The following is a 27788-nucleotide window of genomic DNA, read 5'->3' on the forward strand; positions in this document are numbered from 1 at the left end:
GCTTCAGTGATTTCAGCCGAACAGAAAGGACAGCTGTCTGTGGAGCTCTGCAGACGACGGACAAACGGATTTGTCTGAATCTTTGACTTAGAAAAGGGCAGAATGCGAGGGCTGAATGCTATTTTACTCTTTTTCATCTTTGTCTGCAGCATCAGAGGTGAGTTATGTTACTCAACGAGTTTATTACTTTCATAGTTAAGTTATTTATGTTCTAATTGAGTCTCATGTTGTTGAATGTTCCAAATATTTTGATTCTTTTGTAGATGTTGACTTGGTTGTTGATGGCAAGATTGCTGCCCTCTTTTTGGAGCTTTTTGTGGATTTTATTAAAGTTGATTTAAACATTATAGATGTTGTAAAATAGAAACACCAAACAAAATACTGTTTGTTTTAGATTTTCTTAATGAATGAATGCACAAAGAAATGCATTAAATGACTGCATCTTACTAAAACATGTATGGTTGACAAATAACCAATTCTGTCATATTCTGATTAACTTGTGTGGACTCCTTAAACTAATCCTTCCATGTTAGGTAAGAAGATGCGGTGGTGCACAGTGTCGGACCCGGAACAGAGGAAGTGTGCAGAACTGGCTAAAGCTCTGGTGGCGGTGCTGCCGCCTGCTGCTGTAGCAGCAGGCGGCAGACTCTCATGCATACGAGCGTCCAGCACGACTGACTGCATCGACAGGATCAGGGTGAGCCATAAAGCCTGAACGGCAAAGCCTGAACAATTACACTTATCGTATAAAATCTCACAGATAACGTTTGCGGTAGGACAGATCAGGGCAGGGGGTTTACAAAGCTTTCTGTAACAATGAATAAGGCCAGTTAGTTGTGTTTAGAGCTCGTCTGAAACCGCATTTCTAATACCAATATTTGAGTTTTAAAAAAATCTGATATTTGATAAGAATCCCTTATATTCGGTATTAAGAAATTGTGAATAGGGTTAGTCAATACTCCCTGATGGACATTAGATGAGATGAGCTGTTTCTCAATTACTTAAATGTGGCTTTGGCATATATGTCAGTACCCAGAGGATTTATCAGTTTACCTTTATTTTGGATAACCTGTTTAAGGGGCCAGACGTTGGTATGTGGGATGGAAGAACCAAAGTTATTTGTTCATCATAACTGAAAAGGTGCTTCAACAAAATGTCTCAGAATGGTGAAACCCCATCCTTTTATTAACTGTAGTGAGTTGTTCTTTGAGTCCTCCTTTCACTAAAGCTCACCGTGTTGATTATTTGTTTCAGGCAAACCGTGCTGATATAGTGACGTTAGATGCAGGAGAAGTTTATTCTGCTGTGAAGCAGTTTGGCCTCGTCGCCATCGCCAAAGAGATATACAGTGACGGTAGGTTTACTTCAGATTTCTGAGACGCTTCAGCATGTCTTTTCAGCTCAAGTGTCTGAGTCAGTAAACCTGTCTGTGTGTGTGTGTGTGTGTGTTTGTGTCCACGCTGAATCCTGCAGGAGGCTGTATTCTGTCTGTGGCTGTGGTGAGAAACAGCAGTTTGGACATACGATCCCTGCGCGGCCTCAGGAGCTGTCACAGTGGGGTTCGATGGACGGCTGGATGGAGTCTTCCCCTCGGCTTCCTGCTGTCCCGCAACTACCTGAGCTGGTCAAAGGAGCAGCCACTCAGTCATGGTGATGCGATTATAATCAGCTGCCAGTGAGAACAGTAGAGTGTGGAAGGTTATTCTTTCTGTCTTCTATTTTGGCATTCCTGGTTTTATGGTCTCCTGACTTGTTTTTCTCCACTCGACCAGACGTCAGTACCTTTTTCAATGCCAGCTGTGTTCCCGGAGCTGCTGCCATGGCACCAACTCTGTGCTCTCTGTGCCAAGGCCAGAAGTCCTACATTCGCCAGAAGAATGACTACTGCGAAACATCCCACAGTGAGCCCTTCTACAACAGCCAAGGGGCCCTCAGGTCGGGTTTCAACAAAGAATCAACAAAGCTCTCAATTTTACAACCCACATTTGCTATATTTCAAACGGGTCCAGCATAGAAATGTATTTATTTTATTGCCTATTTTGTTCTGTCACAGATGTCTCAGGACTGGGGCAGGAGATGTTGCATTTGTGGACCATTTAGCTCTTGAAAGTATTGAAGGTAAGCTGTCTTCTAATAGACCTCTATAGTATCTTACCATTCATTTATTCTGTAACAGTCTGAGGCCACATGGGGGCCGTAAGGGTTTAGGATACTAACCATGACACTGCAACGTCCCCAGTTTGAATCCAGATTTTAGTAACAAATCCCCCATGTCTCTCTCTTTTGTCACGCTATTGCTGTGACAAAATCTGTCCACAGACAGAAATATGAACAGCAAAGAACTGAAAACCTCTTCCGTGGTAGTCCCTGCTACAGCAGATGTCTCCAGGACCACATTTTGTCATCACGACACACACAAACATAGACTCACAAGACGAACACAATACCAGCGTCACTGTCGCGGCTGGTAATGATTGAAATGTCCAGCGTCTGCCACTCTTAAGTGATAGTGATACGGTAGAAGTACAAATGCAAATCTAAATATTGACAATTCGAGGATCACTATGTCTTGTTTGAAAAACATATTTTCTATAATTAAATGAATGAAATAACATCCAGCTTTAAAATCAGTTCAGCTGGTTACTAATAACTACCCAACATCCTGCTGACTCGTCAGACTCTTTTCATATTCTGTTTGTTCTCTCAGACAGTGACAGAGATGAGTTCAGGCTGTTATGCGCAGATGGCACACAAGCTCCTCTCGGCCATTACAGAAACTGTAACCTGGGACGTGGTCCAGGAGGCGGCACGGTCACCAGAATTAACTTACGCAAGATTGCTCGCAAATTTCTGGTGACGGTACAGGTAATAGTTTTTTGTTATATCACACACTTTGTTTCCGTGCTACATGCCCTGTATGTAGCACGTAAGTATACTTAGTATACATAAGTATAATTATAAGACTCCTAAAGGATTCTTTATTGTTGCTTAGATGCTGTTTGGCCAACGAGGGAGAGAGAGACGGCGCTTCCAACTCTTCAACTCCTCTTCTTTTGGAGAAAGCGACCTTCTCTTCAGGGATGTGACGGATAAACTAGCTGTTCTTCCAGATGACATGGATGTCAGTCAGGTGCTGGGGCTGGATTACGTGGCACTCCTCAAAGGTCTTGGACATGAAGGTACTTGTACCCACATTGTTCATTTTTATCTTAGAGACAGGCTGATTTCATGAGCTCATTGAACCTGTATGTGTGCAGGGAGCTCACTGGAGGACAGTGTTGTACGGTGGTGCTGTATCAGCCACGCAGAGCAGAATAAATGTGAGCAGTGGGCTCTCAGTATTAAGTCAGACCCGCTGGTGTGCGTCAGAGCCGTCTCGATGCGCGACTGTATCGAGAAAATCAAGGTAAGTCATTCAAGTAGCATGAATCACAGGCTCTCTGGATGTTATAGGTCTATCACAACTATAATTCAAGCTGCAACTGTACCTGTCTACAGAGGGACGAGGTGGACGCCGTCTCGCTGGATGCAACTCACTCTTTCATCGCAGGAAAATGTGGTCTTGTCCCTGTAGTTACAGAATATTACGGTGAGGCTGCTGACATTCTCCAAATACATTTACTCACAGCAGAAAGGCTTCTCCAAAACCAAGTTGGAGCCTTTTCGACTTTATATTATCGACTTATTCCGGAAACAATTAGTTGCTTCATCTATTATAAGATTGACAAGAGATTTTTTTTGCAAACAAGTTTGATAATTTCTTGGTCTTTTAAGTCATCCGTGAAGCAAACATTCGAACTCTGGTTTCAGCCTCTCAAATATGAAGATGTTCTGCTTTAATACTAGTGTGAATTAGTTTATCTTTGAGGACTGTTGGTTGAAGAAAACATGCTATTTGAAGACCTTACCATGGGCTCTGGGGAAATGTCTTTGTCATTATTTTAATTTATTTCATTTTGTTCCTACAATTTTCTTTCTGTTTTATTCTCTTTTATTTGGATAGTAATAAGGCAATGTTCAAACAACATAACCGTTGAAAATGGAGAAGCGATGACTGCCCATGATAATAAAATGTATAATAATAAATGATAACACAAGTGCATTGAAATTAAAAGAAATAGATTAACAAAATAGAAATCTTACAGAAAACAAATGGACGAAAATATACAAGATCCAACTTTCCAACTTGTCCTGTTGCAAAGCAGGAAGTTATTTTCATCATTAAGATGTTTTAATTGAGCTAAATCCAATCATCAGTTGCCGTTCTGCCTGCAGCACCTGATACTGCAACTAACCACAATTTTCTACCCAGAGTTTTTCACAATTTTTTGACATTTTATAAACTAAACACTTAATCATCATTACATTATCTGCAGTCATGGTCTTCATTGATTAAAAGACATTGATCTGTTTCCACTGTGTTCTCTTGGCCTCTCAGGAGAAAAGTGTGTGCTTGCTGAGGGAGCAACCCACTTAGAGACAGACGGTAAGACAGCGCAGTGAACTGGCAATAATCATAATACATTTCATACATAAAGCACCTTTCATACAATAATCTTGGTGTCCGATGGGATTGTTGTCTTTACATTTAAAAAACGGCCACTGTCGCTCTCCTCAGTGTTGCCCTCGGTGGTGGGTGTGGCCGTAGCAAAGCGCTCCAGCAGAAACGTATTCATCGGGAACCTCGGGGGCCGCCGCTCCTGTCTTGGCTACATGTACAGCCCCGCAGGCTGGCTGCTGCCCTACAGACACACGTTAAGCCTGGAGCATAACAGCAGCTCCCCCTGTGATCCAAACCAAGGTACTTTTGCAAAACACTCATGTGCATGAATGCCCCCCTGACCTTCACCCACAACACGTCAATCAAAGACACGCATACCAACCAGGAAGAGACTCAAAATGAAGGAAACAAACAAACACAAAAAGACTACAAAGAGACAAAACTACAAGGGGATGAACAATAGCTGTAAAAAAACCCACTAAGAGACTCACAAGGACTCTGACAAGGGCCAAAACCAATATAAAGAGACAGACATAGACTACAAGATACACAAAGTAACGACAAAAAGAAACATGAAATGACTAAAGAGAGACACACAAAAGATGACAGCGACTCACAAGGACAATGTAAAGAGGCAAAACAACTACCAGAGACTCAAATTCACTACAAAGGGACACAAAGAAAAAGAGGCTGTACAACTGTGTCTTGCTCCTACGAGGGAGAGGTGGCGGGGCCTTTTGCGTGTCTCGTTGTGTTCATAATCCGACAATGTTCATGTGGAGCTGCATAAAAAGCTTTATGAAATTTATTTTTATATTTATAAAAGCAGTCCTCGTTGTGTTTTATCTCTTCTGTGTGTGCTGTGACCTCTTGGCCTTTACAGTTTCTGCTGTTGGTCTCTTAAACATATTATTACACACACACACACACACACACACACACACACACACACACACAGTGCAGCTGCAGTTTGTCACCATGTGTGTTTTCTCAGTGTACAACGACGTGTTTTGGAAAGGCTGCCTTCCTGGCTCTCAGGGGAATCTGTGTAAAGTGTGTGTGGGCGGCACCGGGGAGGCTGCCACCAAACGCTGTGCTGACAACCACAATGAGCGTTACTATGGCAACATGGGGGCATTGAGGTATGTGCTTACCTGAACAAAGGCTTGCTGTTCATGTGCATTTACACCGTTTTTTATGAAGATTGAATATCTTTTGTGGAGTCCAGCCGTTAGGACAGTTGCGGTTTATGGCTCTCCGGTAGAAAGTTTAAAATCGTTCGGCGTCTGCCTCCATTCCTGAGTAGAGGCCAAAGTTACAGACTAATATCTCAACCCCTGAGACTCGGATGTCTCTTCACCCTTTAATCCTTTACTCACTGTTCATAGGTGTCTGGTTGGAGATGCCAGTGGTAAAAGCTACGGCGACGTGGCCTTCCTCGAGCAACACAACCTTCTTGCAAACATCCTCAGTGAGATAATCAAGATGACATTTTGACATGAACACACACACACACACACACACACTGACGCTAACATGTAGTTTATGTTCATTAAGTAACATTATGCCTTTGTGTTGCTGTTGCAGGTTTGAGTTCCTCTGGTTGGGCAGAGGGGTGGACGTCATCCGACTACGAGCTGCTGTGTGGTGACGGTCGTCGGGCCCCGCTGTCAGAGTGGGAGAGCTGTAACCTCGGAGTCATCCCGCCGAACTCCATCATGACACGACCGGTGCTCACGTCACGCGTGTACGACTTCCTCATGAAGTCACAGGTCAGCTTATGTGAACTTGCTTGCCATTGCATTTTGGATAAGTTTATTTCAGGTCACAGTTTGATGCTTTACTTTGAGAAATATACAAATAAACAAAAGAAAAAGACTCTTATCTCGGATGTTTAAATTGTCTAAACACAAGCAGCCTTACAAGATATTTTCATGAGTAATAATCAGATGTATATGATTGATTTAAATCAGGAATTATCTGATCGAAGGAACAGGGGAGTGTTTAGATGCTTATTTACTCTTTTTTTTAAACCTTCTAGGAAACTTTTGCAGCCAACCCAAACACAGAGTTCAAGCTCTTTGAGTCTCAGCAATATGGAGAGAGTGATCTGCTGTTCAAAGATGCAACTCGGTGTTTTGTGCACACAAGCCACATGGACTACCGCTCCATCCTCGGAGAGGAGTTTTACAGTCACGCAGAAACCGTCTTCAACTGCACACGCTCTGGTACGACTGTAATCAGATACTTCTGCTTGTTTGTGTCAAACGTATAATCAAACCACCGCCCACACATGTTGATAACGCTCATGTTCGCATGTGTTTTCCTTATGACAGATATCTTGGAGTTTTGTAATCAGGACGTGTGCAGCATATTCTAATGGACACACAGAGGGAAAAGTTACTTTTCTCTGTGCTACTCGGTGGTTCAACCCTTCATCCACAATCTTGTTTCGTCCACATCTGATGTCTGCCAACCATCAGTGGTATCGTCCTGTTCACGGCTGACGTTCAATTCAAAACGTTGCTGCCTGATTGAAGTGATTAAACCTTTAATAACATTCTTCTTTAGTCATTATTACTATTAATACACGATAGAGAAAATTAACTTTCAGATTCCATTGTAACTTAAAATGTTGTGTTGTGTAATGGCACGCATGTGGGTGCAAAATCGATCTGTGTAGAATATGAATATGGAGCCATGTGCTACATTTTTACACACACCAATTATACGAGATGTCATTTTAAAGCAATGTTTGCTATTCATTATTTTTAAAGAAGCTGTGAAACTTGTTTACAGAATGTTTGACATTGAAGCTTTGGTTTGAATAAAGATATACAAACGTCTTATAACACAGCTTAATACAGCTAGGACTACTGCATTTTGTGTTGTACAACGTTACACAACGTATTTAATCCAATTATGTTGGTGCAAGTTATTCAGTCATCTTTTTCTTTATTACTTGTGTCTGTGTTTACCGTTAGTTAAAGTAATACTTTTTATAAATCATTTTAAGGTGCAAGTTACAGGTTTAGGAGGATTTTGATTGCCCCCCAACGGCTCTCAACATGTTGACAGTGAGCTTACAGCTCACAGTGCTAACAATGGCAAAAGAGCTGACAGAGCTAACAATGGTTACCTGAGAGGTGGGCAGGTATTATCAGCTGCAGATTAGTTGTTTTCTGCTATATTAATGTTCAGAATGTAAAACACAGCTCCTTTAACTATATTGATTCCTTTGGACTACAATATGTCATCAAGAAATAAATGGTCTAGTATAAATAAATACAAATATAGTGATGCCAAAAGGAATTTGTTAATTTCTTCAGAAAGGAAGGCAAATAAAACTGAACAATCTGGATCTTACATTTGTTTTAACTACAACTCCCAGACTACAGCGCGACTGTGTTTGGTGTTACGTAAAACCTGGTATTTCCGGTTTCTGCCACTGTGAGAAAAGTTCCCATCTTATATCAGCCTGTTGTCATGTTATCCAACCAACGCGTTGAAGCTGCAGACACTTTGCCGTGCCCGTTAATACCGTTAAACTGATAAGGTATAGTAACTAACTGACTTAGCTAAACATAGTAAGCTAGCTAGATAACGTTAAGTGAGTACATTAGCAAGCTGTGAGCTAAGCTACCGGTCACACTTTAGGGAAGTCTCTCATATTTCTTGCTATATTTCAATATTCAGCTGCATTATTCAAGCTTTGTTGGCATTAATCATCTTAACGACATTATAAGGTAATTAAAGTGTCTTAGCTGTGAGTGGCCTCTTAGATAACGTCTGATTTGTACAGTGACTTGTCCCCGCCCCTCTGTGAGTAACATGGAGCAGGCGGTGTAAAAATGCATGCGGTTTTTATTGATGTTGATCAATTTGTCTTGCTGTAGATGAGACTACCACAGCGATTCCTCACACTACACGCAGCACCTGTGAGGAGGGCGTCCTCGGTCCCTGTGGTGAGCTTTGTGCCCGCCTGCAGCACCGCAGACACCCACTCCCTGGAGCTGCTGCAGGACTTCGTGTCCCGAGCAAGTCGCCTGTTTGTCATCAGTGGAGCCGGACTCTCCACCGAGTCAGGGATCCCCGACTATCGGTCAGAGGGCGTCGGGCTGTACGCTCGCACAGACAGGCGACCCATGCAGCACGCGGAGTTTGTCCGCAGCGCAAAGTCCCGTCAGCGCTACTGGGCCAGAAACTTTGTCGGGTGGCCGCAGTTCTCCTCCCATCGGCCGAACTCTGCACACGAGGCCCTGCAGCAGTGGGAGCGGAGAGGCAAGCTGCACTGGCTGGTGACACAGAATGTGGATGCTCTTCATTCAAAGGCAGGACAGGAAAGGCTCACCGAGCTCCACGGCTGTGCCCACAGGTGAGAAAAACACGTGACACGTTAACCACGAGCTTCCTGCAGTGGTTGTCAAGATTGTCTTCAAATGTGCTTTATTTTGTCCAGGATTCACGGAAAAATTGTACATATTGGCACGTGGTGTGTCATTAGATTTGGTGTGAATACAAATGATAAACAACAATGAAAGAAAACATTTTCACCCCGAGTTATATGTATTAGTTCTGGTTTATTTGACCAGCTGTTTCCTGCTGCCACCCAAATGCAATAGAGGTGATATCTCAGAGACAGATATCACAAAACCTGGGCGTCTATTGACACCACTCTATGTTTTGTCATTTGGGTGAACTGACCCTTTTAAGTCACCATAAAGATGCATTGTTATTGTTCATATATGTCTCCTCAGGGTGTTGTGTCTTGGCTGTGGTGCCATCTCAGCGAGGGAGGAGCTGCAGACGCGATTTGTAGCACTAAACCCGGACTGGAGAGCACAGACGGGCGGCGTGGCTCCGGACGGTGATGTCTTCATAGAGGACGACCAGGTCCTCAATTTCCGAGTTCCCTCCTGTGAGAGCTGCGGAGGGATACTGAAGCCCGAGGTCACGTTTTTTGGAGACACCGTGAACAAAGCGACGGTACAGTTTGTGCACGACAGACTGGGGGAGTCGGATGCGGTACTAGTGGTGGGGTCGTCCTTACAGGTAGGTTTGAGAGGCACTTTGGTCAAACGCAACACTTGTATTACAACACACCTCTTCTGGACTTGTGTGTGATTGTGTCCCTCTCTGTTATTCACAAGGTTTATTCAGGATACAGGTTTTTACTGGCAGCTGGTGATCGGAAAATGTCCGTTGCCATCGTGAACATCGGGTCCACGAGGGCTGACCACCTGGCTGAGCTGAAAGTGAGCGGCCGCTGTGGTGAAGTGCTGTCGGTCATCCGACCTCTCTGACCGTCATGGACGTGCAGTTTGGATAATCTACATTAAGATGGTCAAAACTACCTCAGATTCAAACTGGTAAACAACTTACTCAACTTCAGGAGGAATGTCTCGACTGGCACTTTGTTCGAGCAACATAAAAGTAACCAGGAGAATTTACGCTGCTATTATCAAAGGAGGACAATAACTCACATATCTACTCTCACACATTTTATGCAGAACCAGTGAAAACAAGTGTGCCTGTCTTGGAAATTCAACTTCTCTTCACACTACAGATTGCGGTCAGTTGATCCTCATCTTGGTGCGACAGGGGAAACAAGAAGACTCGAGCTGTACTGTATTTAGCACCGGCTAAACAGCATATAGAATATGTGCAGCAGATCATGCAGCATGTGTGGCTCACTGTCTGAAGGCCCAGAGTTGAAATGACGATTGGAGGATGGGGTCGCGTGGTTTGTCTTCTCAGGCTCTGTTCAACGTTGTGTACTGATGCTGCTTTTATTTAGATTATTGGAAATATCGATGACGCAGTGTTCTTGATTGTTAAACTGCAGGCTGTTATTGCACAAAGCTAAAAATCATGTTGCAGGTAAGAAACAGGGTAATTTGATAATGTTTTAGAACCTAATTCCAGTGGCGATAATGCAAAATACACTGTAATCAACTGCTTTTAAAGGGTGTGATTTGATTTGCTCTATCCTGGCATAATTGAGTCTGTTTTTAAATAATGGTGCCGACACTGATGTGTGAACATTTTAAACACTAACGTAGTCATCAGAATGGACATTTTCTCAATATGTTAAACATATTACTACAAGTATGAGGCTTTAAATTACAAACTACAACCTGTCGAGCAGTGGCTCATGTTTTACCTGAAACTAATGCAAATATTTATATTCATGTCATGACAAACATGTTTTATGAATAAATAATGTAAAAGCATTAAATAAAATGTATTTTGTTGTGTTTGCATCGTGTCGACCAGTGCATGTTAACAAATAAACAGCTGTTTAAGGTAGAAATAAAGTAAAAACCACATTTATTTAAGTTTATTTTAAAGACAAATTTCATGTCGGCATCACAAACAGACTGAGGGCAGAGTGACTGTGGATTGACAAAACGTAAGATCCGTTAGAACATTTTGCTGCTTAAATCTCTCTTGTAAACTAAGCCTCCAGTGTTCCAGGTTGGACTGCAGCGCTTCAAGCAGCACGGCCGGGAAGCTGAAGGAGTACAGACAAAATCTGTGGCCTGCAGAGTCTGCCTGCCATGTTGCTGAAGCTGTAGTTACTACCAGGGGAGTCATAGACAGACAGTTTTCAAAGCTCTTGGTCTGATCAAACCAGTAAGTGACAGGGAAACCCAACAAAAGACCAAACACTGTGCACAGGTTCCACTCATCTGACTTCTCTCCAACATAATGAGGTTTCTCAGCCTCCTTCAGTTGTTCAAGCCCTCTCAGGAGAAGCAGTAACTCTTGTGTCTCTCCTCTGAGCGAGTCAGCGATGGTGGGCCTCTCCAGCGTGTGGCAGATATCAATAACAGCCACATTGTTATCATTCAACAGCTGTTCTACATTTGATCCGACTGTACGTGTATTAACAATAAGACTGTTTCCATTTAAATCCAGTGTGAGAAGTGATTTAGACACAAGCTGGGAAGACTGCAAAGAGCTCAAATACTGCTGCACCTGATCTGCTGCGGCGCTGTTGCTGTCGTACAATAAAGCCGGCTTCAGTCCCAAATCAACAGCCGAGACCTGAGCAGCCAAATCCAGACTCTGAGGGACGGAGAGAGATTTTCTACCACCAGACAAACATCTACGAGCTGCAGCAAGAAAGAGCTCCCGAGTGGACATAGCTGGAGGAATCGCGTTACATACGATTTTAGTTATTTAAAAAAAATATGAACGGAGACACTGATTCAATGTAATTACTTAACTTCAGGCCTCCTACAATGACATTACAAAAAAAAATATTCTACAGAAAAAAGAAGCTGATTTGGGTCAAAGTAAAACTAGTCAAACAAAAGTCATTCATTCATGATCCTCGTTTCTTCTTTGTTGGTCCAAGACACCTAAAGTGACAAAAAGATGCCATCAATTACAAATGTGCAGCTCTGATTTTCAAGATAAATAAAGTTGCTACAATAAGACACATTTGCTGAATAGTGAACTGAACCCCCCCCCGGCTCTGATAAAGGGAGATGATCTCACCATTATCCTGGTTTTAGTGGTGATGTATTTTGAATATGTTATGTCACGGGCTGAGGAGACATCAGGTCAAAATCTGAGAGATTTCTTGCAACCCAAACACCAGCTGCAAACAAGCCCAGGTTGACCAGTAGATTCCTGAAAAGTCACAATTGAAAAAGATTAAAGCTTTAAACAAAGAACAAAAACTACATTTACAAGCCGGCTGAAAATAAAAACACTAAAAGCAAAAAAATTAGTTTGTAATTTGTGTGGTGATTTGATTAAACCCATATGTATCATAGCCTGACCAGTACTGGATTGTTATGGCAAAATGAATGATCAATGAAAATCTAAATAATGATACTAGATAGAAGGTAATTATTTGTACATGAACACAGAACAAACATCTGCATTTACTATATTGTAACTGAAAGAGGAGAGAGGGATGTGACATGGAGCCCCCCGGAGTCAAAACTAGTGATGTTTCAGTCACATAGTATGTATTTATTATATATACATATATATTATGTAGACAGTGGTTGGGACGCCTCAACATGAATATGTTTAATTAGGATCCATTAAACGTTTTATATGTGACGAATAATATGTAATTAACAAGACTGGCTGTTAAAATACTCTTATACCTCTTACATATGTTGGCAATTCTGTACAGCAATCCCTTCTTTACTTAACGACATGCGATATATTCACCGATGACTGCACATATGCAATAGGCCTGTATTGGTCGATATGTGAGCCCAGATTATTTCTTTATGTAGTTCTGATCTAATGTCTTGAAACACATGACCCTTTTTCCAGACAGGACCCTTAAATCCGGGTAATAAAGCAGGACCCGCACAGGGGTCATGGGAGTGTTTAGCTGTAACATTAGTGGTGCAGATCAAATACATTAAAGAATCCGTTGACATACACTCAAAAGCCCTTTCGAGGGCTCCTGGAATGTTGAGACCTCGGAGCAGTTTCCAACTAAACCCGGTTGGTAATCCAGCCTTGATACTGACTAAGTGGTTTGACTGAGAGAGATTGGACGAGGCAAGGACAAATCTCCCCGACGCAGTGTGTGCTAACGTTAGCTAACGCGGCTAACAACCACACAGTTCACATTCATTCATCCACATTAACGCACCTTCTGAAGTCGTTTTTGTCCGTTGCGAACCGACAAGCTGAACCGATCCACTCCATCACACTGGCGGAAGGACCCTTTTTACCGTCTACTCCGCTCATTTTGCAATCGTGCTGTTGTAACGACAGATGCAGCTACAACGAGGGGAGCCGACAGGAGGAGGAAGGGTTTAGACGTGACACAAGTACGGCGAGCGATAAAGCTCAAAGTTCACGCGTCCTGAACACAAACGCGAATGTCATTATATGTCCAAAGATGTCTGCCACCAGGTACCGTCGGTTCCTGAAGCTGTGTGAGGAATGGCCCCGGGACGAGGCCAAGAAAGCACGGGATTTGGGGACGTTTCTGCGACAGAGAGTAGCCTCAGCCTTCCGTGAGGGTGAAAACACACAGGTACTTCTGTTACGTGAACACAACACACGGCTACATAACACAGCGAGCTAAGCTAAGTGCATCATGTGCCGTCCGTCGACCTTGTCTGGTTGTTGATTAATACCTATGAAGCCTTTTTATAATCAACACTGTAGTCATCAGTTTATACCTGTTCACACACCTTTAATGCACCAGGTAGAAAGGCTTTTATCACGTTGACAGTGTTTCATATTTGTGCAAGTAGCCTACAGAGGTGACGTTACTTGCACTTAAGTAGTTATATTATATACTACTGTATATGTGTACATTCCTAGTAAAAAAACAACAGATGTAGCCTACTGTACACATTTTATAGTATTTTTTCGTAATTTTTTTATTTTCTCTACTTTCTTTCATCATCAACATTCATTTTTCATAGAACAAATCTTGTATTTTGAATTCAGTAATTTGTAGAATATGAATATAAAAATATTTTGTTATATATATATATATAACAATTTACAATACAGTGAATACAAAAAAAACCACATTTCATCTGTTTGCACTTTTATGCTTTTGTTGTTCTCTTATAAATGTCAGTAAAATAAAAAGTTATATTTTTTCATGGAATCTGTCTATGCTAGCATTCACATTATTCATAAATATATATATTTTATTGTTTCCCATTAGATCTCCGATCCAGAGAAGTGTGACCACATGTATGAAAGTTTGGTCCGCATTAATGATAATTTCTATAGACAACGAGTAAGTACAGTATATTATTCACGTATCTCATGTGCTGCTGTATCTGCTACATCTACGCTTTAGAGCTATTTTAATGAATCACTTTGTTGCCTAATGGAGGACATTATTTAGTGTGCCCATTTCCTTTTAAATGCAACAGCTGAAAGATACATCCTTTATAATATAATCCCCCACCAGAGTTTGTAACATGAAGTGTATATCAGCTGAGGAATAACTTGTCTGTCGTGTTCAAGACTGTAAAGAGAACTGCGTGACAGTTACTTTTTAGCATTCGAGGATAATGAAATACTTTTATAGTTTTGTACAAAGTTCTCAATTCTTTATTGTTACAAAAGCGCCTCAGTGTACTGTTTACCATCAGAAAGATAATTTGCATCAAGTACTCCTCGAAACAATGTATTCCCTCAGCGGTTAGGAGTGTAAAACGGTATAAAAAGACTTCGGTGTATTTAATGCAAACATGTCTCTGTATCTGCTCACAGTTCCCTCGTGTAAGAGACACAAGCTTTACTGGAGTTACAGTGGAAGAGTGTAAACTGCTTTTGTCAGGTATGGACCAACATTATCACAATTATGACTATTTATCAAACACACTTTTATTACAGTCAACTTTATTTTCATTGTACAGGAAATGTGCAGCAGATGGACGAGGAAAAGAAGGGATTGTGGAAGACGTTAATGGAAAGATTCTCCAAATCACCAGAAGACGCTCCAGAGAAAGCTCCTGAAAAATAACTTTTTTCCCCTCTCTTTCTTTTATCATGACATGTATAGATTAATAAAGCTTATTGTTGTTAACGTTAAGGACTGTTATGTTATTATTATGATCTACTGTGATGGGATTTTCAAACTATTTGAACTCTGCAGGTGTTAATTGGTGGAATCGAAACAACAAAATATAAAGACGGGTGAGGAATTCCTATAAATATAAATTTGACTGAAACTAAGATGAAATCTACCTCCACCAAGGTTTATTTTTTGTTCATTGTGTTTGTTAGTCAGATTGTCTTAATGTGTGACAGGTTAAACTTAGTTACTTTATTACAGTATTTAAGTATTTCTAACATAATAGGATCTCCATGACTATTTTCATTATTTTACACACTACAGAAGTAAAAAATAACTGGTACATTTTGTTGGTCAACGATTCCTAACCCTTATCCTGTTAGGGTTAGGTGATAGGAAGGTCCTAGAGTCTTGGGAGTGGGCTCTACCCCCCACTGAAGTGATCATAGCGATTGGTGTGGTATCAGTCCCGAGTGTCTCGGAACTTGGGAAGAGGTGAATCTCATTCATGAGCTCACTTCAAATCACATTCATGAGACAATTTGTCTAATTTCAAATGAGATTTTAGACGAAATGGTGGATAGTTATAAAATAATTTCACAACAGGCTAATAGCAGACCACCTCAAGGTCTCACTCTGAAATAACCAGGACATTCTGTTGTAGGATTCCAAAATTAAAGCCCTTCAAAATCTCATTCATGAGACAATTTTTCTAATTTCAGCTGGGGGCGTGTTTTGATTATGGCCCAGTGTCGGCCCCCGGAATCGGGCCGGTGTATTCGGCCCCATTCTGGGTCGTCATTCATACTGAGTCTTAGGCGAGTTGGCAACCAGACTCGGCCCGACATGTTTCTTCCGGCGTGCCGAGCATATGCCAGATCAGGGCCAGGTCATTTTGGCTACCTGGGTACTGATCCGATACCTCTGTTATCTTTTTCTCAAATCAGATATAGAGTTGGTGACCTGCTGTGACATAAGGAATGGATTAAACAGTGATGAATTCGATAGAAATCTTTATTTTAAATAGAATTTCAGCATTTACTATAACGCACGACTCTTCGTAATAAATGCACTCACAAAATGAGACACTTTATTTAGAAAAAGCAAATAAATGCAGTTTTACACTGTATTCTAAACACACCAAGAAGTTCATTTATAAATCCATATGACAAGGTTTTATTCATTCACTTCAAATTAAACAGGTAACCTGAACAATATGGCTACTGAAAAAACAGATGATTTACTAGCAAATGTAAGAGCTTTGAATGAATGCACTTTTTTTTTTAGCAGGGATCTATTTCATTTGGGTAAAAATAAACAATGACAGATCAGAGGGAGGTTGCCTTATCCTTCCTTAATATGCTGCAGATGACTGTAAACAAACACGTCTGCTAGACATACTATGGCAGCACCATCTGCCTCCTACTCTTTCTTCTCCTCGCGGTTGTCTCTCCATATGCAGTAGTTGAGAGAGGTGGCGAGGCACAGCCAGGACAGGTAGGGCGCCATCAGCAGTGTGGCAGTGCGGCTGATGGGATACCAAGACACCATGGTGGCTCCAACAACTCCAGTAAGAAGCACAATCTCCATGAGTGCCTAAATTGGGCAACGAGAGGGTGTTAAATGGACATGTGGATGAAGGATATTAAGCTGTCCTCCCTCATAATCTTATGTGGTAAACAAATAAAATGTATGTGTGAAACTTACCAATTTCAGCTTGTGTGCACGAAAGAAGATCGGAGTCCAGGCCCAGTTCAGAGCTAGCTGCAGCCCATAAAGTCCCAGTGGAACCAGTGCATCCCCAGTAAAACCTCCCAGCTCCTTCCAAACCAGGTAGGAACCATACCTGCAAAACAAAATAAATTTTTAAAAAATGCTAATTTAGATAAGGAGGTTGCGTCACTGAATAAAGAACAGAAGTTGTAGATCTCAGAGCCTGCATGAGCCAGTCACGGTGACGCTTACCCCATTCCTGTATACAGACAGGTCCAGACTATGGGGAATGCTGCATTTGGTGGACGCCATGATGGTTTCTGCAGGGTCGGGTACCAGGTCTTCACCTCTTTGCGTGTGATGTAACCCCCGTAGAGCCCTCCCAGGTGGGGCAGGGCAGTCATTCCAAGCATGGGCAGCCACATGTTCTGTGATAAAGAGCAGCAGACACATTATAGCTGTTTCAAGCTCTGCTCGGGCTGGGTATCAAACCTCAACACTATTTGAGTATTGAGACATGTGGCACTGGATTATTAATAATAAGGACAATAAGGAAATTAAAGCACACGTGATACAATAAGAGACACAGAGCTGAGGAGGTGGTCATTCTTCATCACTACTGAGGAGCCCCATTCATTGTCAGTTATTACTGCAAGCAGACCGACTTGGAAAATCACTGAAATATCATTTAATTCAAGTATGTAAATAATGTAAACATGTAAAAAGAATGACGACCAATGTCTGTTGGCTAAGGAAGTCATAAACATATAGTTATACACTTTAGAAAACAAGTTACCAAGTATTTGGCAAAACTTCAGTCACCTGACTGTCGGTCTACATAATAGGAAATTACGAAATACGTTTTATAACAGACAACACATGCTAGTTTAGGGCTAACGTTAATCGGTTTTTTCTTCGATTTATGAAGGTAGGACAGCACTGAACGACACTAGCTAAGTCAATGTTTCAGTAGCGCAAAGTTAGATAAAGATATTTACCTGTCCTTATATATTGACAGTAACGTAACTACTGTTGAGTTATAAGCTGCTACATGTTACGTACCCCTCAGTCAGTTGTCAGCTCCACCGCACAGTTGCATGTATATTGTTTAGTCGGACTAACTGAGGCTACACCTCGACAGTGTGATACTAGTTTGTTGAACGGGCAGGGCCGCCTTATCAGATCGGTCAGTAACGGACGCTCCCCATGGTAACACGCACATGCGCACAAACGCAGACAAACAATGTGACGTCGCAGACTGGGTACCAACTGGTTGGTCGCGAGGACAAACTCAAGAGAAGCCTGGCGGTTGAGGAGTATTTGGGTAGCTAGCGAAATAATTATGTTGTATAACGCCTGCTACCGTGCTCTATTAACAAGGTCCAAAGATCACGAAACACTACCTTACTTCCTGGTCGGCCTGTTTCTCCAAAATTCTTGTTTAATTACTCCAAAACAGGCACAACTGGATCCTGAAGAGGCAGCAGCAGAGATTAAAAGAACGTCAAGATAGTTGCCTGTTGTACCTCTCATAGTTAGCTTTTGTTCCTATGTGAGGTCAGTTTGTAAGGAAAGCTACCTTGAATATTATTCTGGCTAGTAAAACTTGATAAACACATTTAAATGGTAATGTAAAGCAATCTTACATACATGTAGAGTCTCGTAAAATGGTTGCACCATTTAATCTTTGAAGTAAAAGTCGAAATAATATAGTCCTATCAGCAAATATACGTAAAGTGTCAAATGTATGAATGGCTATTTTAAAGTGTTATGTTATTGATATGGCATATTATTATGTTTTATCACCAACAAATTCAAGATCATTTTGATGTTGTAGTTCGTCAATGTGGAGCCAATGTTAGATACTTAGTAAGTATACTGGGTAGTAGTATCATAGACCAGGGGTATTCAATTAAAATTCCGAAAGGTCCAGATTGAGAAAATCTCCTCGTGCAAAGGTCCGGAACATTACAATATCTAACTTTCGCTATTTATTGCAATATATATATTCAAGAAGCCTAGTTGTAGTAACAAAGTCTCTGTGTAGTCAACAACTGTCAAATCAAATAAAGAAAGTACACATCAATTATATTTTAAAATATAATATATAATTACATTTTAAAATTTAACTGGATGGATTATAAATAATACATAGAAATACAAAAATAAATGTTCTCTCATTTCAAGTAAAATATGGGCTCCATCTAAAAATAAAATACACAAATGAATTTTTGAAAAACTTACATCTTAAAAGAAATTGCTTGATTTTTGAAAAATGAATGAAAAGTGTGGCTGGAGTGAACTATTTTCTTCTCTTTGTTAAATCCATTTCACATCATAACGGTCTCAGTGAACTTTATAATAAACAATCTCTACACATCTCAACATCTTGCCCTCAGTTCAGACTGGAGTGTTTGGTCTAAAGATGTGTGTTTGGTCTCATAGTGTTTCACATCGGCGCATTTAATAATGGCCACGGTATCTGAACATACTAGTCGTTTAGTAGCGCCAGCAGGAAGAATGAACAAATAAGAGTTTGTCCATTCTTTGTTAAAAGCTCTGTTTTCGTGGTCCACTTATCTTTTTAGAGCACGCCATGTAAAATTCTCTGACTTACTTTTCCCGCTGCTCTCTCTCCGTCTCCCGGGTCTGTGTCCAAATCTCACTCGGCTCACGATGCCTTTCAGAATACAGATAGTTGATTGGCTGAGTAGCGTCACGTGAGACGATTTACAACGTATGTGATTGGTCAGTGTATTTCCTGGACTGCCGAACGAGTGCCGTAAAGGCTGGAAAAGCTGTGCAGGTTAAAATAGAAGCGCTCCGCCAAAATGTATAATAGTCAATTATCCATCAGTTACACGTCCGGGTCCGGATAGAACAGCGTCTGGGTCCGGATCCGGACCGCGGTCCGCCTATTGGCGACCCCTGTCATAGACTATAAAGTATTATCTAAGTATTAGTGGATGGCCTAAAAAAAGTTAATATCTCCCTCTGAAATGTAGTGAAGTAGAAGTAGGCATTTAAAAAAGCATATAATAGAAATAGCTTACTTAAGTAAAGTACAAATGTGTCAAAATTGTCCTTGAGTAGAGTGAATTATTGAATGTATCTTAGGGAGTCAACGAGAGAGCTGCCATCTTACTACATTTAATACGCCCTAATTATTTGTTGATAACACTTTTTATTATTAATCTGAATCTGCAACAAGTAACTTCAATTATGAAATAAATAGTGGAGCAGAAGTATGAAGTAGCAGAAAATGGAAATACTTAAGTAAAGTACGACTAGGGCTACCTTAAAATTGTACTAGAGTGCATTAGGCCAGGCTGCCTGTTTCCAGTTGTTATAATAACCTCCACTAACCACCTGCTGGCTGTTGCCTCATATTACATGAAAGTGGTATATCGTCTCATTTAACTCCCAGTAAGAAAGTGAATTAGCATATTTTTTTCCACAATATCAAACTATTCATTTCAGTGATCACAGAGAAGATAAATGTGAAAACACAATGAAAGTCAAAGAGAAGTAGCTAATAATAAGCTGGAGGATGACTCTAATAATACGCTTGGAAAGAAAAAGAAGAAGTCATGCACACACTCATGAGGGGAATATTTAGAGTAAAATCTCAGGTAGAGATGCTCTCTCTTCCCAGTTCAGTTGTGTGTGTGTTTCGTGGTCACCCCTCCTCCTCGTCCGTCAGCCAGACACACCTTTCCTCTGTGGTCCTCCAGCGTTTCTTACCTTCTTGTCGCTTCTCTCAGCCTCGTTGTCTGGCGGTGAACTCTCACCCCAGCTGCTTGGGAAATGTCATACAGGCAGAGGCCCGTGCTGCAGTAGGGGGGCGTAAAAGGAGGAAAAAATAACAACATTTTTTACTGCTCTCACTGCATCTTCTATCCGCGTCTCTGCCGTGCGAGAGCCACATGCCGCTACCAGCAGCAGCAGCAGCAGCAGCCGCCGCCGACAACTAATCGCAGTCTCTAAAGCTTATTTCGCATTAGGGCTAATATATATATATAAATATATATATTAAAAAAAAAATATCCGTGCCAGACATGTGAGTATAGCAAACCATCGCTGTCGTCCTGACTGCTATGTGTTCACGCTATTGTATCCTCTCACCAATGAGAACAAATGGCCATTGAACCGTGTCGTTGTGCATTTAGAGTCAGTGTGCTGGTTTCACGGTGGTCTCTGCACACTGACGGGGCAGATGAAGCCTCGCTGTCGGCTTGTTTTTGGGAGCTCTGCGTCGGCTTGGCTAATTGAGCAAAAAAAAAAAAAAGGCTGTGATTTTCCTGCTGTAAACAGCCCAGATGTAGGGGAAAGCCCATTCAATCAATGGGATGTATGACAAGTGTCTATAAAGTAGCCTAGCCTTCTTCTTCTTCTTTGCATAGACTAGCTGTGAATTGGTGGTGTGGAGTCCAGCCTGGCATCTCCAGTCAGATGTGGAGGCCCAGGTTACAGTACACATAATGCGGCGGTGTTGATCTGAAATCGGGTTGTAGGGATATGTGAGGGTGACATGGAGCAGAAATCACAGGAGCAGATGTGAGCTCCAAAAACAGGAGATGTTGCTGTGTGTTATTGTCTAATGTGTTATTGTCTTGAGCTCAACGCACAGATGTCTAAGATTGTTTTAGAAGTGTTGTTTTTTTTTCATTCCTGATTTAAAGATGCATAGTTTGTGGTTTCCAGTAAGAACTTTACAGGAAACTCTCTACTGTAAGAAAAAAGCATAGTATTCGTTTAATAATTTGTAATATTTGGTCTGGTTTGTGTGTGATTGTACATATGGATGCACTGGTCAGCTATTTCTATCCTTGAACTCAGGTTATTAGCCATGTTTTTTATTTATAGCAACATGTTGTGGGACTTAATCTAAGCCAGCAGCCCACTGGGAATGTAAAAATGAAATTATGGATTTCATAAAAGAATTGACAAAGAAACTGAATACATGCCATGGCTGGTACACAATCCGCTAGGTAAGGTCAGAGTTGGTGCTAATACTGATCTAGTGTATGGAAGCGGTGCATCCCTCCTTTTAACCACATCTCACGGTCTTCATCATGGAATGAAGACATTAGCTCTATTATTTAGTTATGGGGTGTATTTCATTATGTTGACAGACGGGGAGGAACTCAAAAGCTCTCAACTGTCACTGTAACTTTGTCAAAAGTAATATTGCTAGATGTTTTGCAATTCTGATTTTAAATGTGAGGCTTTTTCGGACATTTTATATTGACATTGAATAATAGAGAGGTGACAGGAAATGAGGGAAGAAAGAGGAAGGATGACATGCAGCAGGTTCAGGCCACCGGCATGCCCTGAGTCCACATATATTTACTGCTAAAAATGATATTTGATGCTTGCTTGTAGGGGAGATTGATGTACATAAAAGTTCTAAACCTGAATGTTGTTAACGGTTTCAGGGGGGAGAACATGATGCTTCTCTTGAAGATGTCAGTCCAACAAACTAACAGGCTTGTGACGACGATGCCCAGTCGAAGATCCTGGGATTGATACGTGAATCCCTTTACGCTGATGGCCTGGGCTGAGTAAGAAGTGTGTGTGTGTGTGTGTGTGTGTGTCTGTTCCTTGAAGCTGGACGATCAATGTTGTGTTGTCTGAGTTGGATAACTGGCATTCAATTGCTGATGTTGTTAATGGCAGTGGGTGATGATGGTTGCTTCCATGACAGGTTTCAGCTGGCCTGCTGAAGCTATGGGGAGCTGTTGGAGCTGTTTGTACAGAGACTCCATCCGAGACAACCATCTCACCAAATTTAAGGTAAATAATCCCACATTTACTTTAAATTCAACACATGTCTTTGGATCTTTGGGCTAGTAATCACCTGTATATCCCCACTAAGTGTATTGCAATAATCGGCACTTAAAATTCTTTCTCTCCATGTAATATATTTCTTCTCTCTGTGCCAGGTCACCAATGTGGACGATGAGGGCAACGAGCTGGGCTCTGGGATCATGGAGCTCACCCAGACCGAGCTCATTCTTCACACACGTAAGAGAGACGCCATCCGGTGGCCGTATCTCTGCCTGCGCCGCTACGGCTACGACTCCAACCTGTTTTCTTTTGAGAGCGGTCGTCGCTGTCAGACTGGGCAGGGTAAGCAACTGTGTCTCTGCTTCAGTGCCACAACCGCGGAGTCATGATTAGAGCTGGGTGATGTGGATAACTTTCAAATATCATGGTATTTTTTGACCCAATACCTCTATATCAATATTGAGACGATCTAAATAATCATCAGTAAAGTGGATATAGAGAATAAGTGGGTAAAGGTAAATAGTTTAAGTTCATAAAATAAAAAACACTTTACTGTAATGCAGCCTTTAAAACTAGGAAAATACAACTTATTAAATCACGATATTCAAAATCTAAGAGGATATCTAGTCTCACAATATCAGTATTCCAGAATATATTGCCCGGCCCTGGTCATGATGATGTTTTTCTATTTTCTAGTTACAGTAATGTTGGCTGAATGACACCGTCATGACTTACCGGGACACTTTAATAGAACAGAGCACGCATGTTATTAGTTAGACCTGTGCTTTTTCTACTGTGACCAATCAAAATAACTGCTGTGAAAAGTACACAATACCAGCCTGATAATGGCCCGACCCAACATGAGCATTTGGTGCAACAACTGCTTGCTATAGTGAAAGATAACTGACACAGGATCCGGGATGTCTCCGAACATCCCGATCAAAAGCCTGTCTGAAGCTTTTTACTTTCTCTCGTCCTGTTTGACAACTTTTATCATGAGTTCTGCGACGTTGACCCACAGGAGCACAAAGCGGGCTGAGAGTGCTGCAGGGATGACGTATTTTTGTAGGCCAACCCCGAGAAGTTAGCATCGCACTGGTCCCCTTGACAAAAAGCCAATGGGACATAAAGCCAATGGGATTCATTTGAGATTTTTGCAGAAAATAAGCTTTTACGGCAAACGCAAATTTATGACAATCTTCACAAATGAACACCACTTAAGATTTTTTTGATCACAAATGCAATCGGCAGAATTAAAAAGCCAACGTTGGTAGTCTAATTTAGACACTTGTAACCAGCTGCCATGACATGTAAAAGCGTAACAATTTTCTAGAGGGGTATTTACTGATGTATTTTATATCGTAGAACAAAGCGTTATAAAATCTTAAGCTTCTGTTAACCACAGACCTTATTTTAGGCATCTAACCAAAAACCCAGACATTCAAAAAAAGCTAACTCATTTTTGGGTTTTAGGTCTCATTCCTGTAGCACTCTACTAGGTTGAGTTTACTAATTCAAAACTAGTTGTCCAAACACATCGGAAATCAAAAGTGTTTATAGAGAAAGCCTCTCTTCACAAAGAGGGGAGACCTGATTTAAACACTGAAGATAACATTTTACATTTTCCGACAGTCCCTCCTGGAGGACGTTCATAATGTTGTACTCAACCGTTAGCTTAGTTTGAAATTATACTTGTGTCAAGAATAAAAAAGAGGGCTTGAGAGAGAAGTTAAAACCTTGGCTCCTATCTCATCTCTGCACAGCTGGCCAATCACAGCATGAAGCAGGTGTGAATATCAGATTTTCAATTGACAGAAAACTACAGAAATGGTCGCCCATCCAATAAGCACTTCTAACCGAGGATACTGGCCCCTTTAACACGGGAACGAGGAATGATGGTACATTTTATTACACAAGTGTTACACATCGCTCGTGTTTACCCATGTAGTGTTACTGGACAGCAGCATGGGTGGATTACCGAACGGGCCTACCGGGCCCAATAGCTCAGGGGGCCCCAAAATTATTCTTTGTAATTTCTTACAATAACAGGGCCCTAAATGTCCTTCTGAAAAACTGAAGAAATAGCCTAAACATTCAAATTGAAGATGTAACAAGAAAGAAACCATCATGATACATTTGAAGTGTTCATTTTTTTTTGGCAAATTACATTATTTTGTAATCCGCCTATGGAGAGGAGGCATCCCATGTGTGTGCTTGTAACCACCTTGTAATGTAAACAGTACAAGATGTTAAGATGTTAAACCTTTTTTCGAGGGTTAGAAGGACAAAATATTACTTTGTAAACAAAGTGACACTTTCAGCTGACTATTTATTAATATGGTGTGTTATCAGCATTTTAAAAAAAATGTGTAACTATGATACAACATCTATCCTTCAGCCAGGGAGTTCTGTGTCTCTTCATAACTACTGGCGACTAATTGTAACTAACAATGTTGTTAATTTGCCGGTTTGATTAGGAATCTTTGCATTCAAGTGTTCCCGGGCAGAAGAGATCTTCAATCTGCTTCAGGAGCTGATGCAATGTAACAGCATCAACGTGGTGGAAGAGTCTATGATGATGAGTCGCAGTGGTCACACACCAGAGATGGAAATGTCTCGCACACCACAGACTCCCAACAGTGAGTCACATACACACACACACACACACAAGTAAAGCTAATTATACAGTTGAGATTAATTGCAGAACTTGCATGCAGCAATAGAGCAGTAAATTTAGAAGATATTTTGAGTTATTAATAGACACTGAGTCACAGGTACAAAGGTATCCAAATACACCAAGTAAAGCTGAGACACAGACTGTAGCCCTAAACCCTTCATATGGCTAGTTAGGGCAGGGTGAAAAGTTGCTATTATGCCTCTTGTATCCAGCTGAAAGATTGTGGCTCAAAGCACACCTGTTTAAATGAATACTAAGTTGAATCGTACCCAGTGCGGTATCAAATTCTGATTGTTTTTGGATGATTTATATTAATATTAGTCTCAAAAGCCGTTGCCAAGAAGCTACACTGATGTGATCCGTCGTGTTCAGAGCATCTAAATAGAGTCTTAAGACAACACAGGTGACATCTAAAATCTTCTCACAGATATGGGAGTTTAGCCGTAAACAAAGTAAAGCGGGTGAACAGTTGGGTTAGGATTATAGGACTGATGTCATTTGGAATGACATCGGTTATGTCGGAATTTGTGAACATGGTCATTATTGTTAAGGAGGTAAAGTATTTACAGTTCAAAGATTAGCTAACATGGAAACTGAGACTATATGGACTAAGTTAATGAATGTATGATACCAGTCATTTGGCATATATGACCAGCCTGATGAAGGCAGGATGGCTGGGAATATTTGGGGATTAAACACCCTTTATTGTTTCATTTGAGAAGACCTGTTTTTATTGTAGCCATAATAAATCTTTTTAACTATGCCAGGGTTTGGCTACATTTATAAAGCAAAAATCATGCTTCATGAAATTACAATAAATTGAGTAATTCAAACATGAGAACATAAGAACTGGAGTGTAGATGACAAAATACGTTGATTTAAAGACAGTATTTACTTCAACTTCTCTATGCTCTTTTTAAAGCTTGATACTATTCATTACATATCATTTTCTCTGGGTCCTCTGAGCATGTTTGTCGGGCCATCTTGCATTTCATTTCTCTGTGTCTTCATATTGTCATATAAATGTGTTTGCAGCTCCAGCGTTCCCTGTCCAGGCTTTTCCCAATGGATACCCTGGTTATCCAATCAGAGGAGATTCCTCCCAACCCTCTGTCGCTGATGATCATGGACATGGCCTCATGGGTTTGGAAGACCAGGTAAGACTGATTCATGCTACTTACAGTTCCCTGTGTCTGTGCTAGTTCACAATGTGACTCTATTTGTGTTGTCCCCAACAGACCCACACCTATGTAAATACTGTTAGTATGGAGGGGGATCTCTCTATGCGGCACTGTGTGCACTCCTTGCCCGAGGTGCGGCCCGGCTCTTTCCCTGAACCAACACGAGGAGCCATGCCGGTCGGGGGTCAAGGAAATCCCCCGTCCAACCTGCGGTGCTGTCCCCTGGAGGAGCACAACGATCCTCAGGTGTTCTTGCAGCCGTCCTCGCAGGAGGTCAAATTCATGCTTGGCCCCACTCCGGCTCAACGCCATCTGCTGGAGAGAGAGAGGGAGAGAGAGCGGGAGAGGCACGGGCACAATCCTCACAACCTTCAGCCAGTAGAGGGTGCAACAGGCTCAGAGACGGAGGGAGACGAGCCCTCTATGCACCTCTGCAACTCTCACTCCTATCACCATTTCCATCACCACGCGCATCGGCACCCGGGTCTTGAGCACTCGGACAGCTGCCAGAGCGGCGAACTCACCTACGAGAACATCAACGGGCTGAGGAGCGGCCGTAAGCAGCGGCTGAGTCCCAGCAGCGTGTCGCAGTCTCTGGGTTCAAGCAGCAGCAGCAGCACTGGGGACAGTCACACCCACTCCCTCCTGCACCCACACGTCCTCGGCCCGTCTTCTCTTCCCCCGCAGGGCTACGCCTGCGAGAGGGGCATGGGTGGAGGTCATCGTCGGACAGCTCTGCTTAACTACGAGAACCTGCCCTCTCTGCCGCCGGTGTGGGAGTACAGCGCTCTGCAGCGGGACGACGAGCAGGAAGAGGAAGATGATGAGCAGGATGAGGAGGAGTACGAGGAAGAGGAGGAAGACTTTGACGAGTATGAGTTCTCAGAGGGCCCTGGGACACCCAACGGGTATCACCAGGATGGTCGGGGCATCCACAGAGATGCCCTGCAGAACTATGTCAACACAGAGCAGGTCCAGCCGCCCCGGCTCCGACACGCCTGTCCCCCGCATCCACGGCCCTGTCAGACAGACAGAGGGGGGCGAATATTTAGCTTTGATTTCCGCAGACGATCGAGGTCAGGGGTCGGAGGCTGTGAGCACGGCCACATGCCTCCATCCCGGCAGCTGAATTACATCCAGGTGGACCTAGAGGGAGAACCTCCCTGCCAAGCCCTCAGCAGCGGGGGTGCCCAGACCCAGCCACAGCACCAGCGCCTACCACCCAAAAAATGTGGCCCACAGGCACCCCGGCGCAGTGAATGCTACGCAGTCATCGACCTAAAGAAGACCGCTGCCATGTCCAACCTGCAGAAAGCTTTGCCCAGGGATGATGGGACTTCCAGAAAGACTCGCCACAACAGCACAGACCTGCCTCTGTAAACGGTGTTCAAACTG

At 42.1% G+C, this 27788-nt stretch overlaps 7 protein-coding genes across 8 annotated transcripts; 4 read left to right on the plus strand and 3 right to left on the minus strand.

The window, feature by feature from the left end:
* The first annotated feature begins 25 nt into the window (after window positions 1-25).
* sxph (saxiphilin) lies at window positions 26-6989 on the plus strand. The gene is made up of 17 exons (XM_079186203.1): window positions 26-157; window positions 534-697; window positions 1255-1354; window positions 1474-1650; window positions 1773-1935; window positions 2054-2118; window positions 2708-2865; window positions 2993-3179; window positions 3258-3406; window positions 3499-3589; window positions 4439-4486; window positions 4619-4801; window positions 5496-5643; window positions 5890-5972; window positions 6089-6273; window positions 6543-6729; window positions 6838-6989. The coding sequence occupies exons 1-17, from the start codon at window positions 103-105 to the stop codon at window positions 6879-6881; spliced, it is 2187 nt and encodes a 728-aa protein (XP_079042329.1). The 5' UTR covers window positions 26-102; the 3' UTR covers window positions 6882-6989.
* Window positions 6990-7967: 978 nt separating this feature from the next.
* Window positions 7968-10746, plus strand: sirt4 (sirtuin 4). The gene is made up of 4 exons (XM_079186218.1): window positions 7968-8057; window positions 8398-8876; window positions 9259-9553; window positions 9652-10746. Exons 2-4 carry the CDS (start codon window positions 8398-8400, stop codon window positions 9802-9804), a joined length of 927 nt encoding a protein of 308 aa, XP_079042344.1. The 5' UTR covers window positions 7968-8057; the 3' UTR covers window positions 9805-10746.
* A 68-nt stretch (window positions 10747-10814) lies between these two features.
* cUnh1orf74 (chromosome Un C1orf74 homolog) lies at window positions 10815-11856 on the minus strand. The gene has a single exon (XM_079186219.1). The coding sequence runs from the start codon at window positions 11648-11650 to the stop codon at window positions 10871-10873; it is 780 nt and encodes a 259-aa protein (XP_079042345.1). The 5' UTR covers window positions 11651-11856; the 3' UTR covers window positions 10815-10870.
* tomm6 (translocase of outer mitochondrial membrane 6 homolog (yeast)) lies at window positions 11707-13279 on the minus strand. Its single transcript, XM_079186229.1, has 3 exons — window positions 13134-13279; window positions 12008-12142; window positions 11707-11868 (listed from the first exon to the last, which is right to left on the minus strand). Exons 1-2 carry the CDS (start codon window positions 13229-13231, stop codon window positions 12046-12048), a joined length of 195 nt encoding a protein of 64 aa, XP_079042355.1. The 5' UTR covers window positions 13232-13279; the 3' UTR covers window positions 11707-11868; window positions 12008-12045.
* A 94-nt stretch (window positions 13280-13373) lies between these two features.
* uqcc2 (ubiquinol-cytochrome c reductase complex assembly factor 2) lies at window positions 13374-15044 on the plus strand. The gene is made up of 4 exons (XM_079186228.1): window positions 13374-13523; window positions 14172-14246; window positions 14729-14795; window positions 14875-15044. The coding sequence occupies exons 1-4, from the start codon at window positions 13386-13388 to the stop codon at window positions 14979-14981; spliced, it is 387 nt and encodes a 128-aa protein (XP_079042354.1). The 5' UTR covers window positions 13374-13385; the 3' UTR covers window positions 14982-15044.
* Window positions 15045-16096: 1052 nt separating this feature from the next.
* tspo (translocator protein) lies at window positions 16097-18221 on the minus strand. Of its 2 annotated transcripts, none has more exons than XM_079186225.1 (4): window positions 18149-18221; window positions 16998-17173; window positions 16740-16878; window positions 16097-16628 (listed from the first exon to the last, which is right to left on the minus strand). In XM_079186225.1, exons 2-4 carry the CDS (start codon window positions 17168-17170, stop codon window positions 16455-16457), a joined length of 486 nt encoding a protein of 161 aa, XP_079042351.1. In that variant the 5' UTR covers window positions 17171-17173; window positions 18149-18221; the 3' UTR covers window positions 16097-16454. The 2 variants fall into 2 exon arrangements, with proteins under 2 accessions (XP_079042351.1, XP_079042350.1); XM_079186224.1 differs by lacking the exon at window positions 18149-18221 and adding an exon at window positions 17808-18122.
* Window positions 18222-22475: 4254 nt separating this feature from the next.
* frs3 (fibroblast growth factor receptor substrate 3) lies at window positions 22476-27773 on the plus strand (the record flags this gene model as incomplete). Its single annotated transcript, XM_079186210.1, has 5 exons — window positions 22476-22541; window positions 22691-22877; window positions 25013-25174; window positions 26248-26369; window positions 26451-27773. The coding sequence occupies 5 exons, from the start codon at window positions 22476-22478 to the stop codon at window positions 27771-27773; spliced, it is 1860 nt and encodes a 619-aa protein (XP_079042336.1).
* Window positions 27774-27788: the final 15 nt, after the last annotated feature.

Source organism: Pholis gunnellus (assembly GCF_910591455.1).
Source record: "Pholis gunnellus genome assembly, chromosome: 3".
NCBI lineage: Eukaryota > Metazoa > Chordata > Actinopteri > Perciformes > Pholidae > Pholis > Pholis gunnellus.

What these genes read in the sequence shown, in the direction of transcription:
- sxph (XM_079186203.1), top strand. Translation starts at nt 103, where the DNA reads ATGCGAGGGCTGAATGCTATTTTACTCTTTTTCATCTTTGTCTGCAGC. An exon ending in CTTTGTCTGCAGCATCAGAG is followed by an intron (nt 158 to 533) that starts GTGAGTTATGTT and finishes CTTCCATGTTAG; the next exon opens with GTAAGAAGATGCGGTGGTGC. An exon ending in ACTGCATCGACAGGATCAGG is followed by an intron (nt 698 to 1,254) that starts GTGAGCCATAAA and finishes TATTTGTTTCAG; the next exon opens with GCAAACCGTGCTGATATAGT.
- sirt4 (XM_079186218.1), top strand. Translation starts at nt 8,398, where the DNA reads ATGAGACTACCACAGCGATTCCTCACACTACACGCAGCACCTGTGAGG. An exon ending in CTCCACGGCTGTGCCCACAG is followed by an intron (nt 8,877 to 9,258) that starts GTGAGAAAAACA and finishes ATGTCTCCTCAG; the next exon opens with GGTGTTGTGTCTTGGCTGTG. An exon ending in TGGTGGGGTCGTCCTTACAG is followed by an intron (nt 9,554 to 9,651) that starts GTAGGTTTGAGA and finishes GTTATTCACAAG; the next exon opens with GTTTATTCAGGATACAGGTT.
- cUnh1orf74 (XM_079186219.1), bottom strand. Translation starts at nt 11,650, where the DNA reads ATGTCCACTCGGGAGCTCTTTCTTGCTGCAGCTCGTAGATGTTTGTCT.
- tomm6 (XM_079186229.1), bottom strand. Translation starts at nt 13,231, where the DNA reads ATGAGCGGAGTAGACGGTAAAAAGGGTCCTTCCGCCAGTGTGATGGAG. An exon ending in GACAAAAACGACTTCAGAAG is followed by an intron (nt 12,143 to 13,133) that starts GTGCGTTAATGT and finishes GTGACTTTTCAG; the next exon opens with GAATCTACTGGTCAACCTGG.
- uqcc2 (XM_079186228.1), top strand. Translation starts at nt 13,386, where the DNA reads ATGTCTGCCACCAGGTACCGTCGGTTCCTGAAGCTGTGTGAGGAATGG. An exon ending in GTGAGGGTGAAAACACACAG is followed by an intron (nt 13,524 to 14,171) that starts GTACTTCTGTTA and finishes GTTTCCCATTAG; the next exon opens with ATCTCCGATCCAGAGAAGTG. An exon ending in ATAATTTCTATAGACAACGA is followed by an intron (nt 14,247 to 14,728) that starts GTAAGTACAGTA and finishes ATCTGCTCACAG; the next exon opens with TTCCCTCGTGTAAGAGACAC.
- tspo (XM_079186225.1), bottom strand. Translation starts at nt 17,170, where the DNA reads ATGTGGCTGCCCATGCTTGGAATGACTGCCCTGCCCCACCTGGGAGGG. An exon ending in TGTCTGTATACAGGAATGGG is followed by an intron (nt 16,879 to 16,997) that starts GTAAGCGTCACC and finishes TTTGTTTTGCAG; the next exon opens with GTATGGTTCCTACCTGGTTT. An exon ending in GTGCACACAAGCTGAAATTG is followed by an intron (nt 16,629 to 16,739) that starts GTAAGTTTCACA and finishes TGCCCAATTTAG; the next exon opens with GCACTCATGGAGATTGTGCT.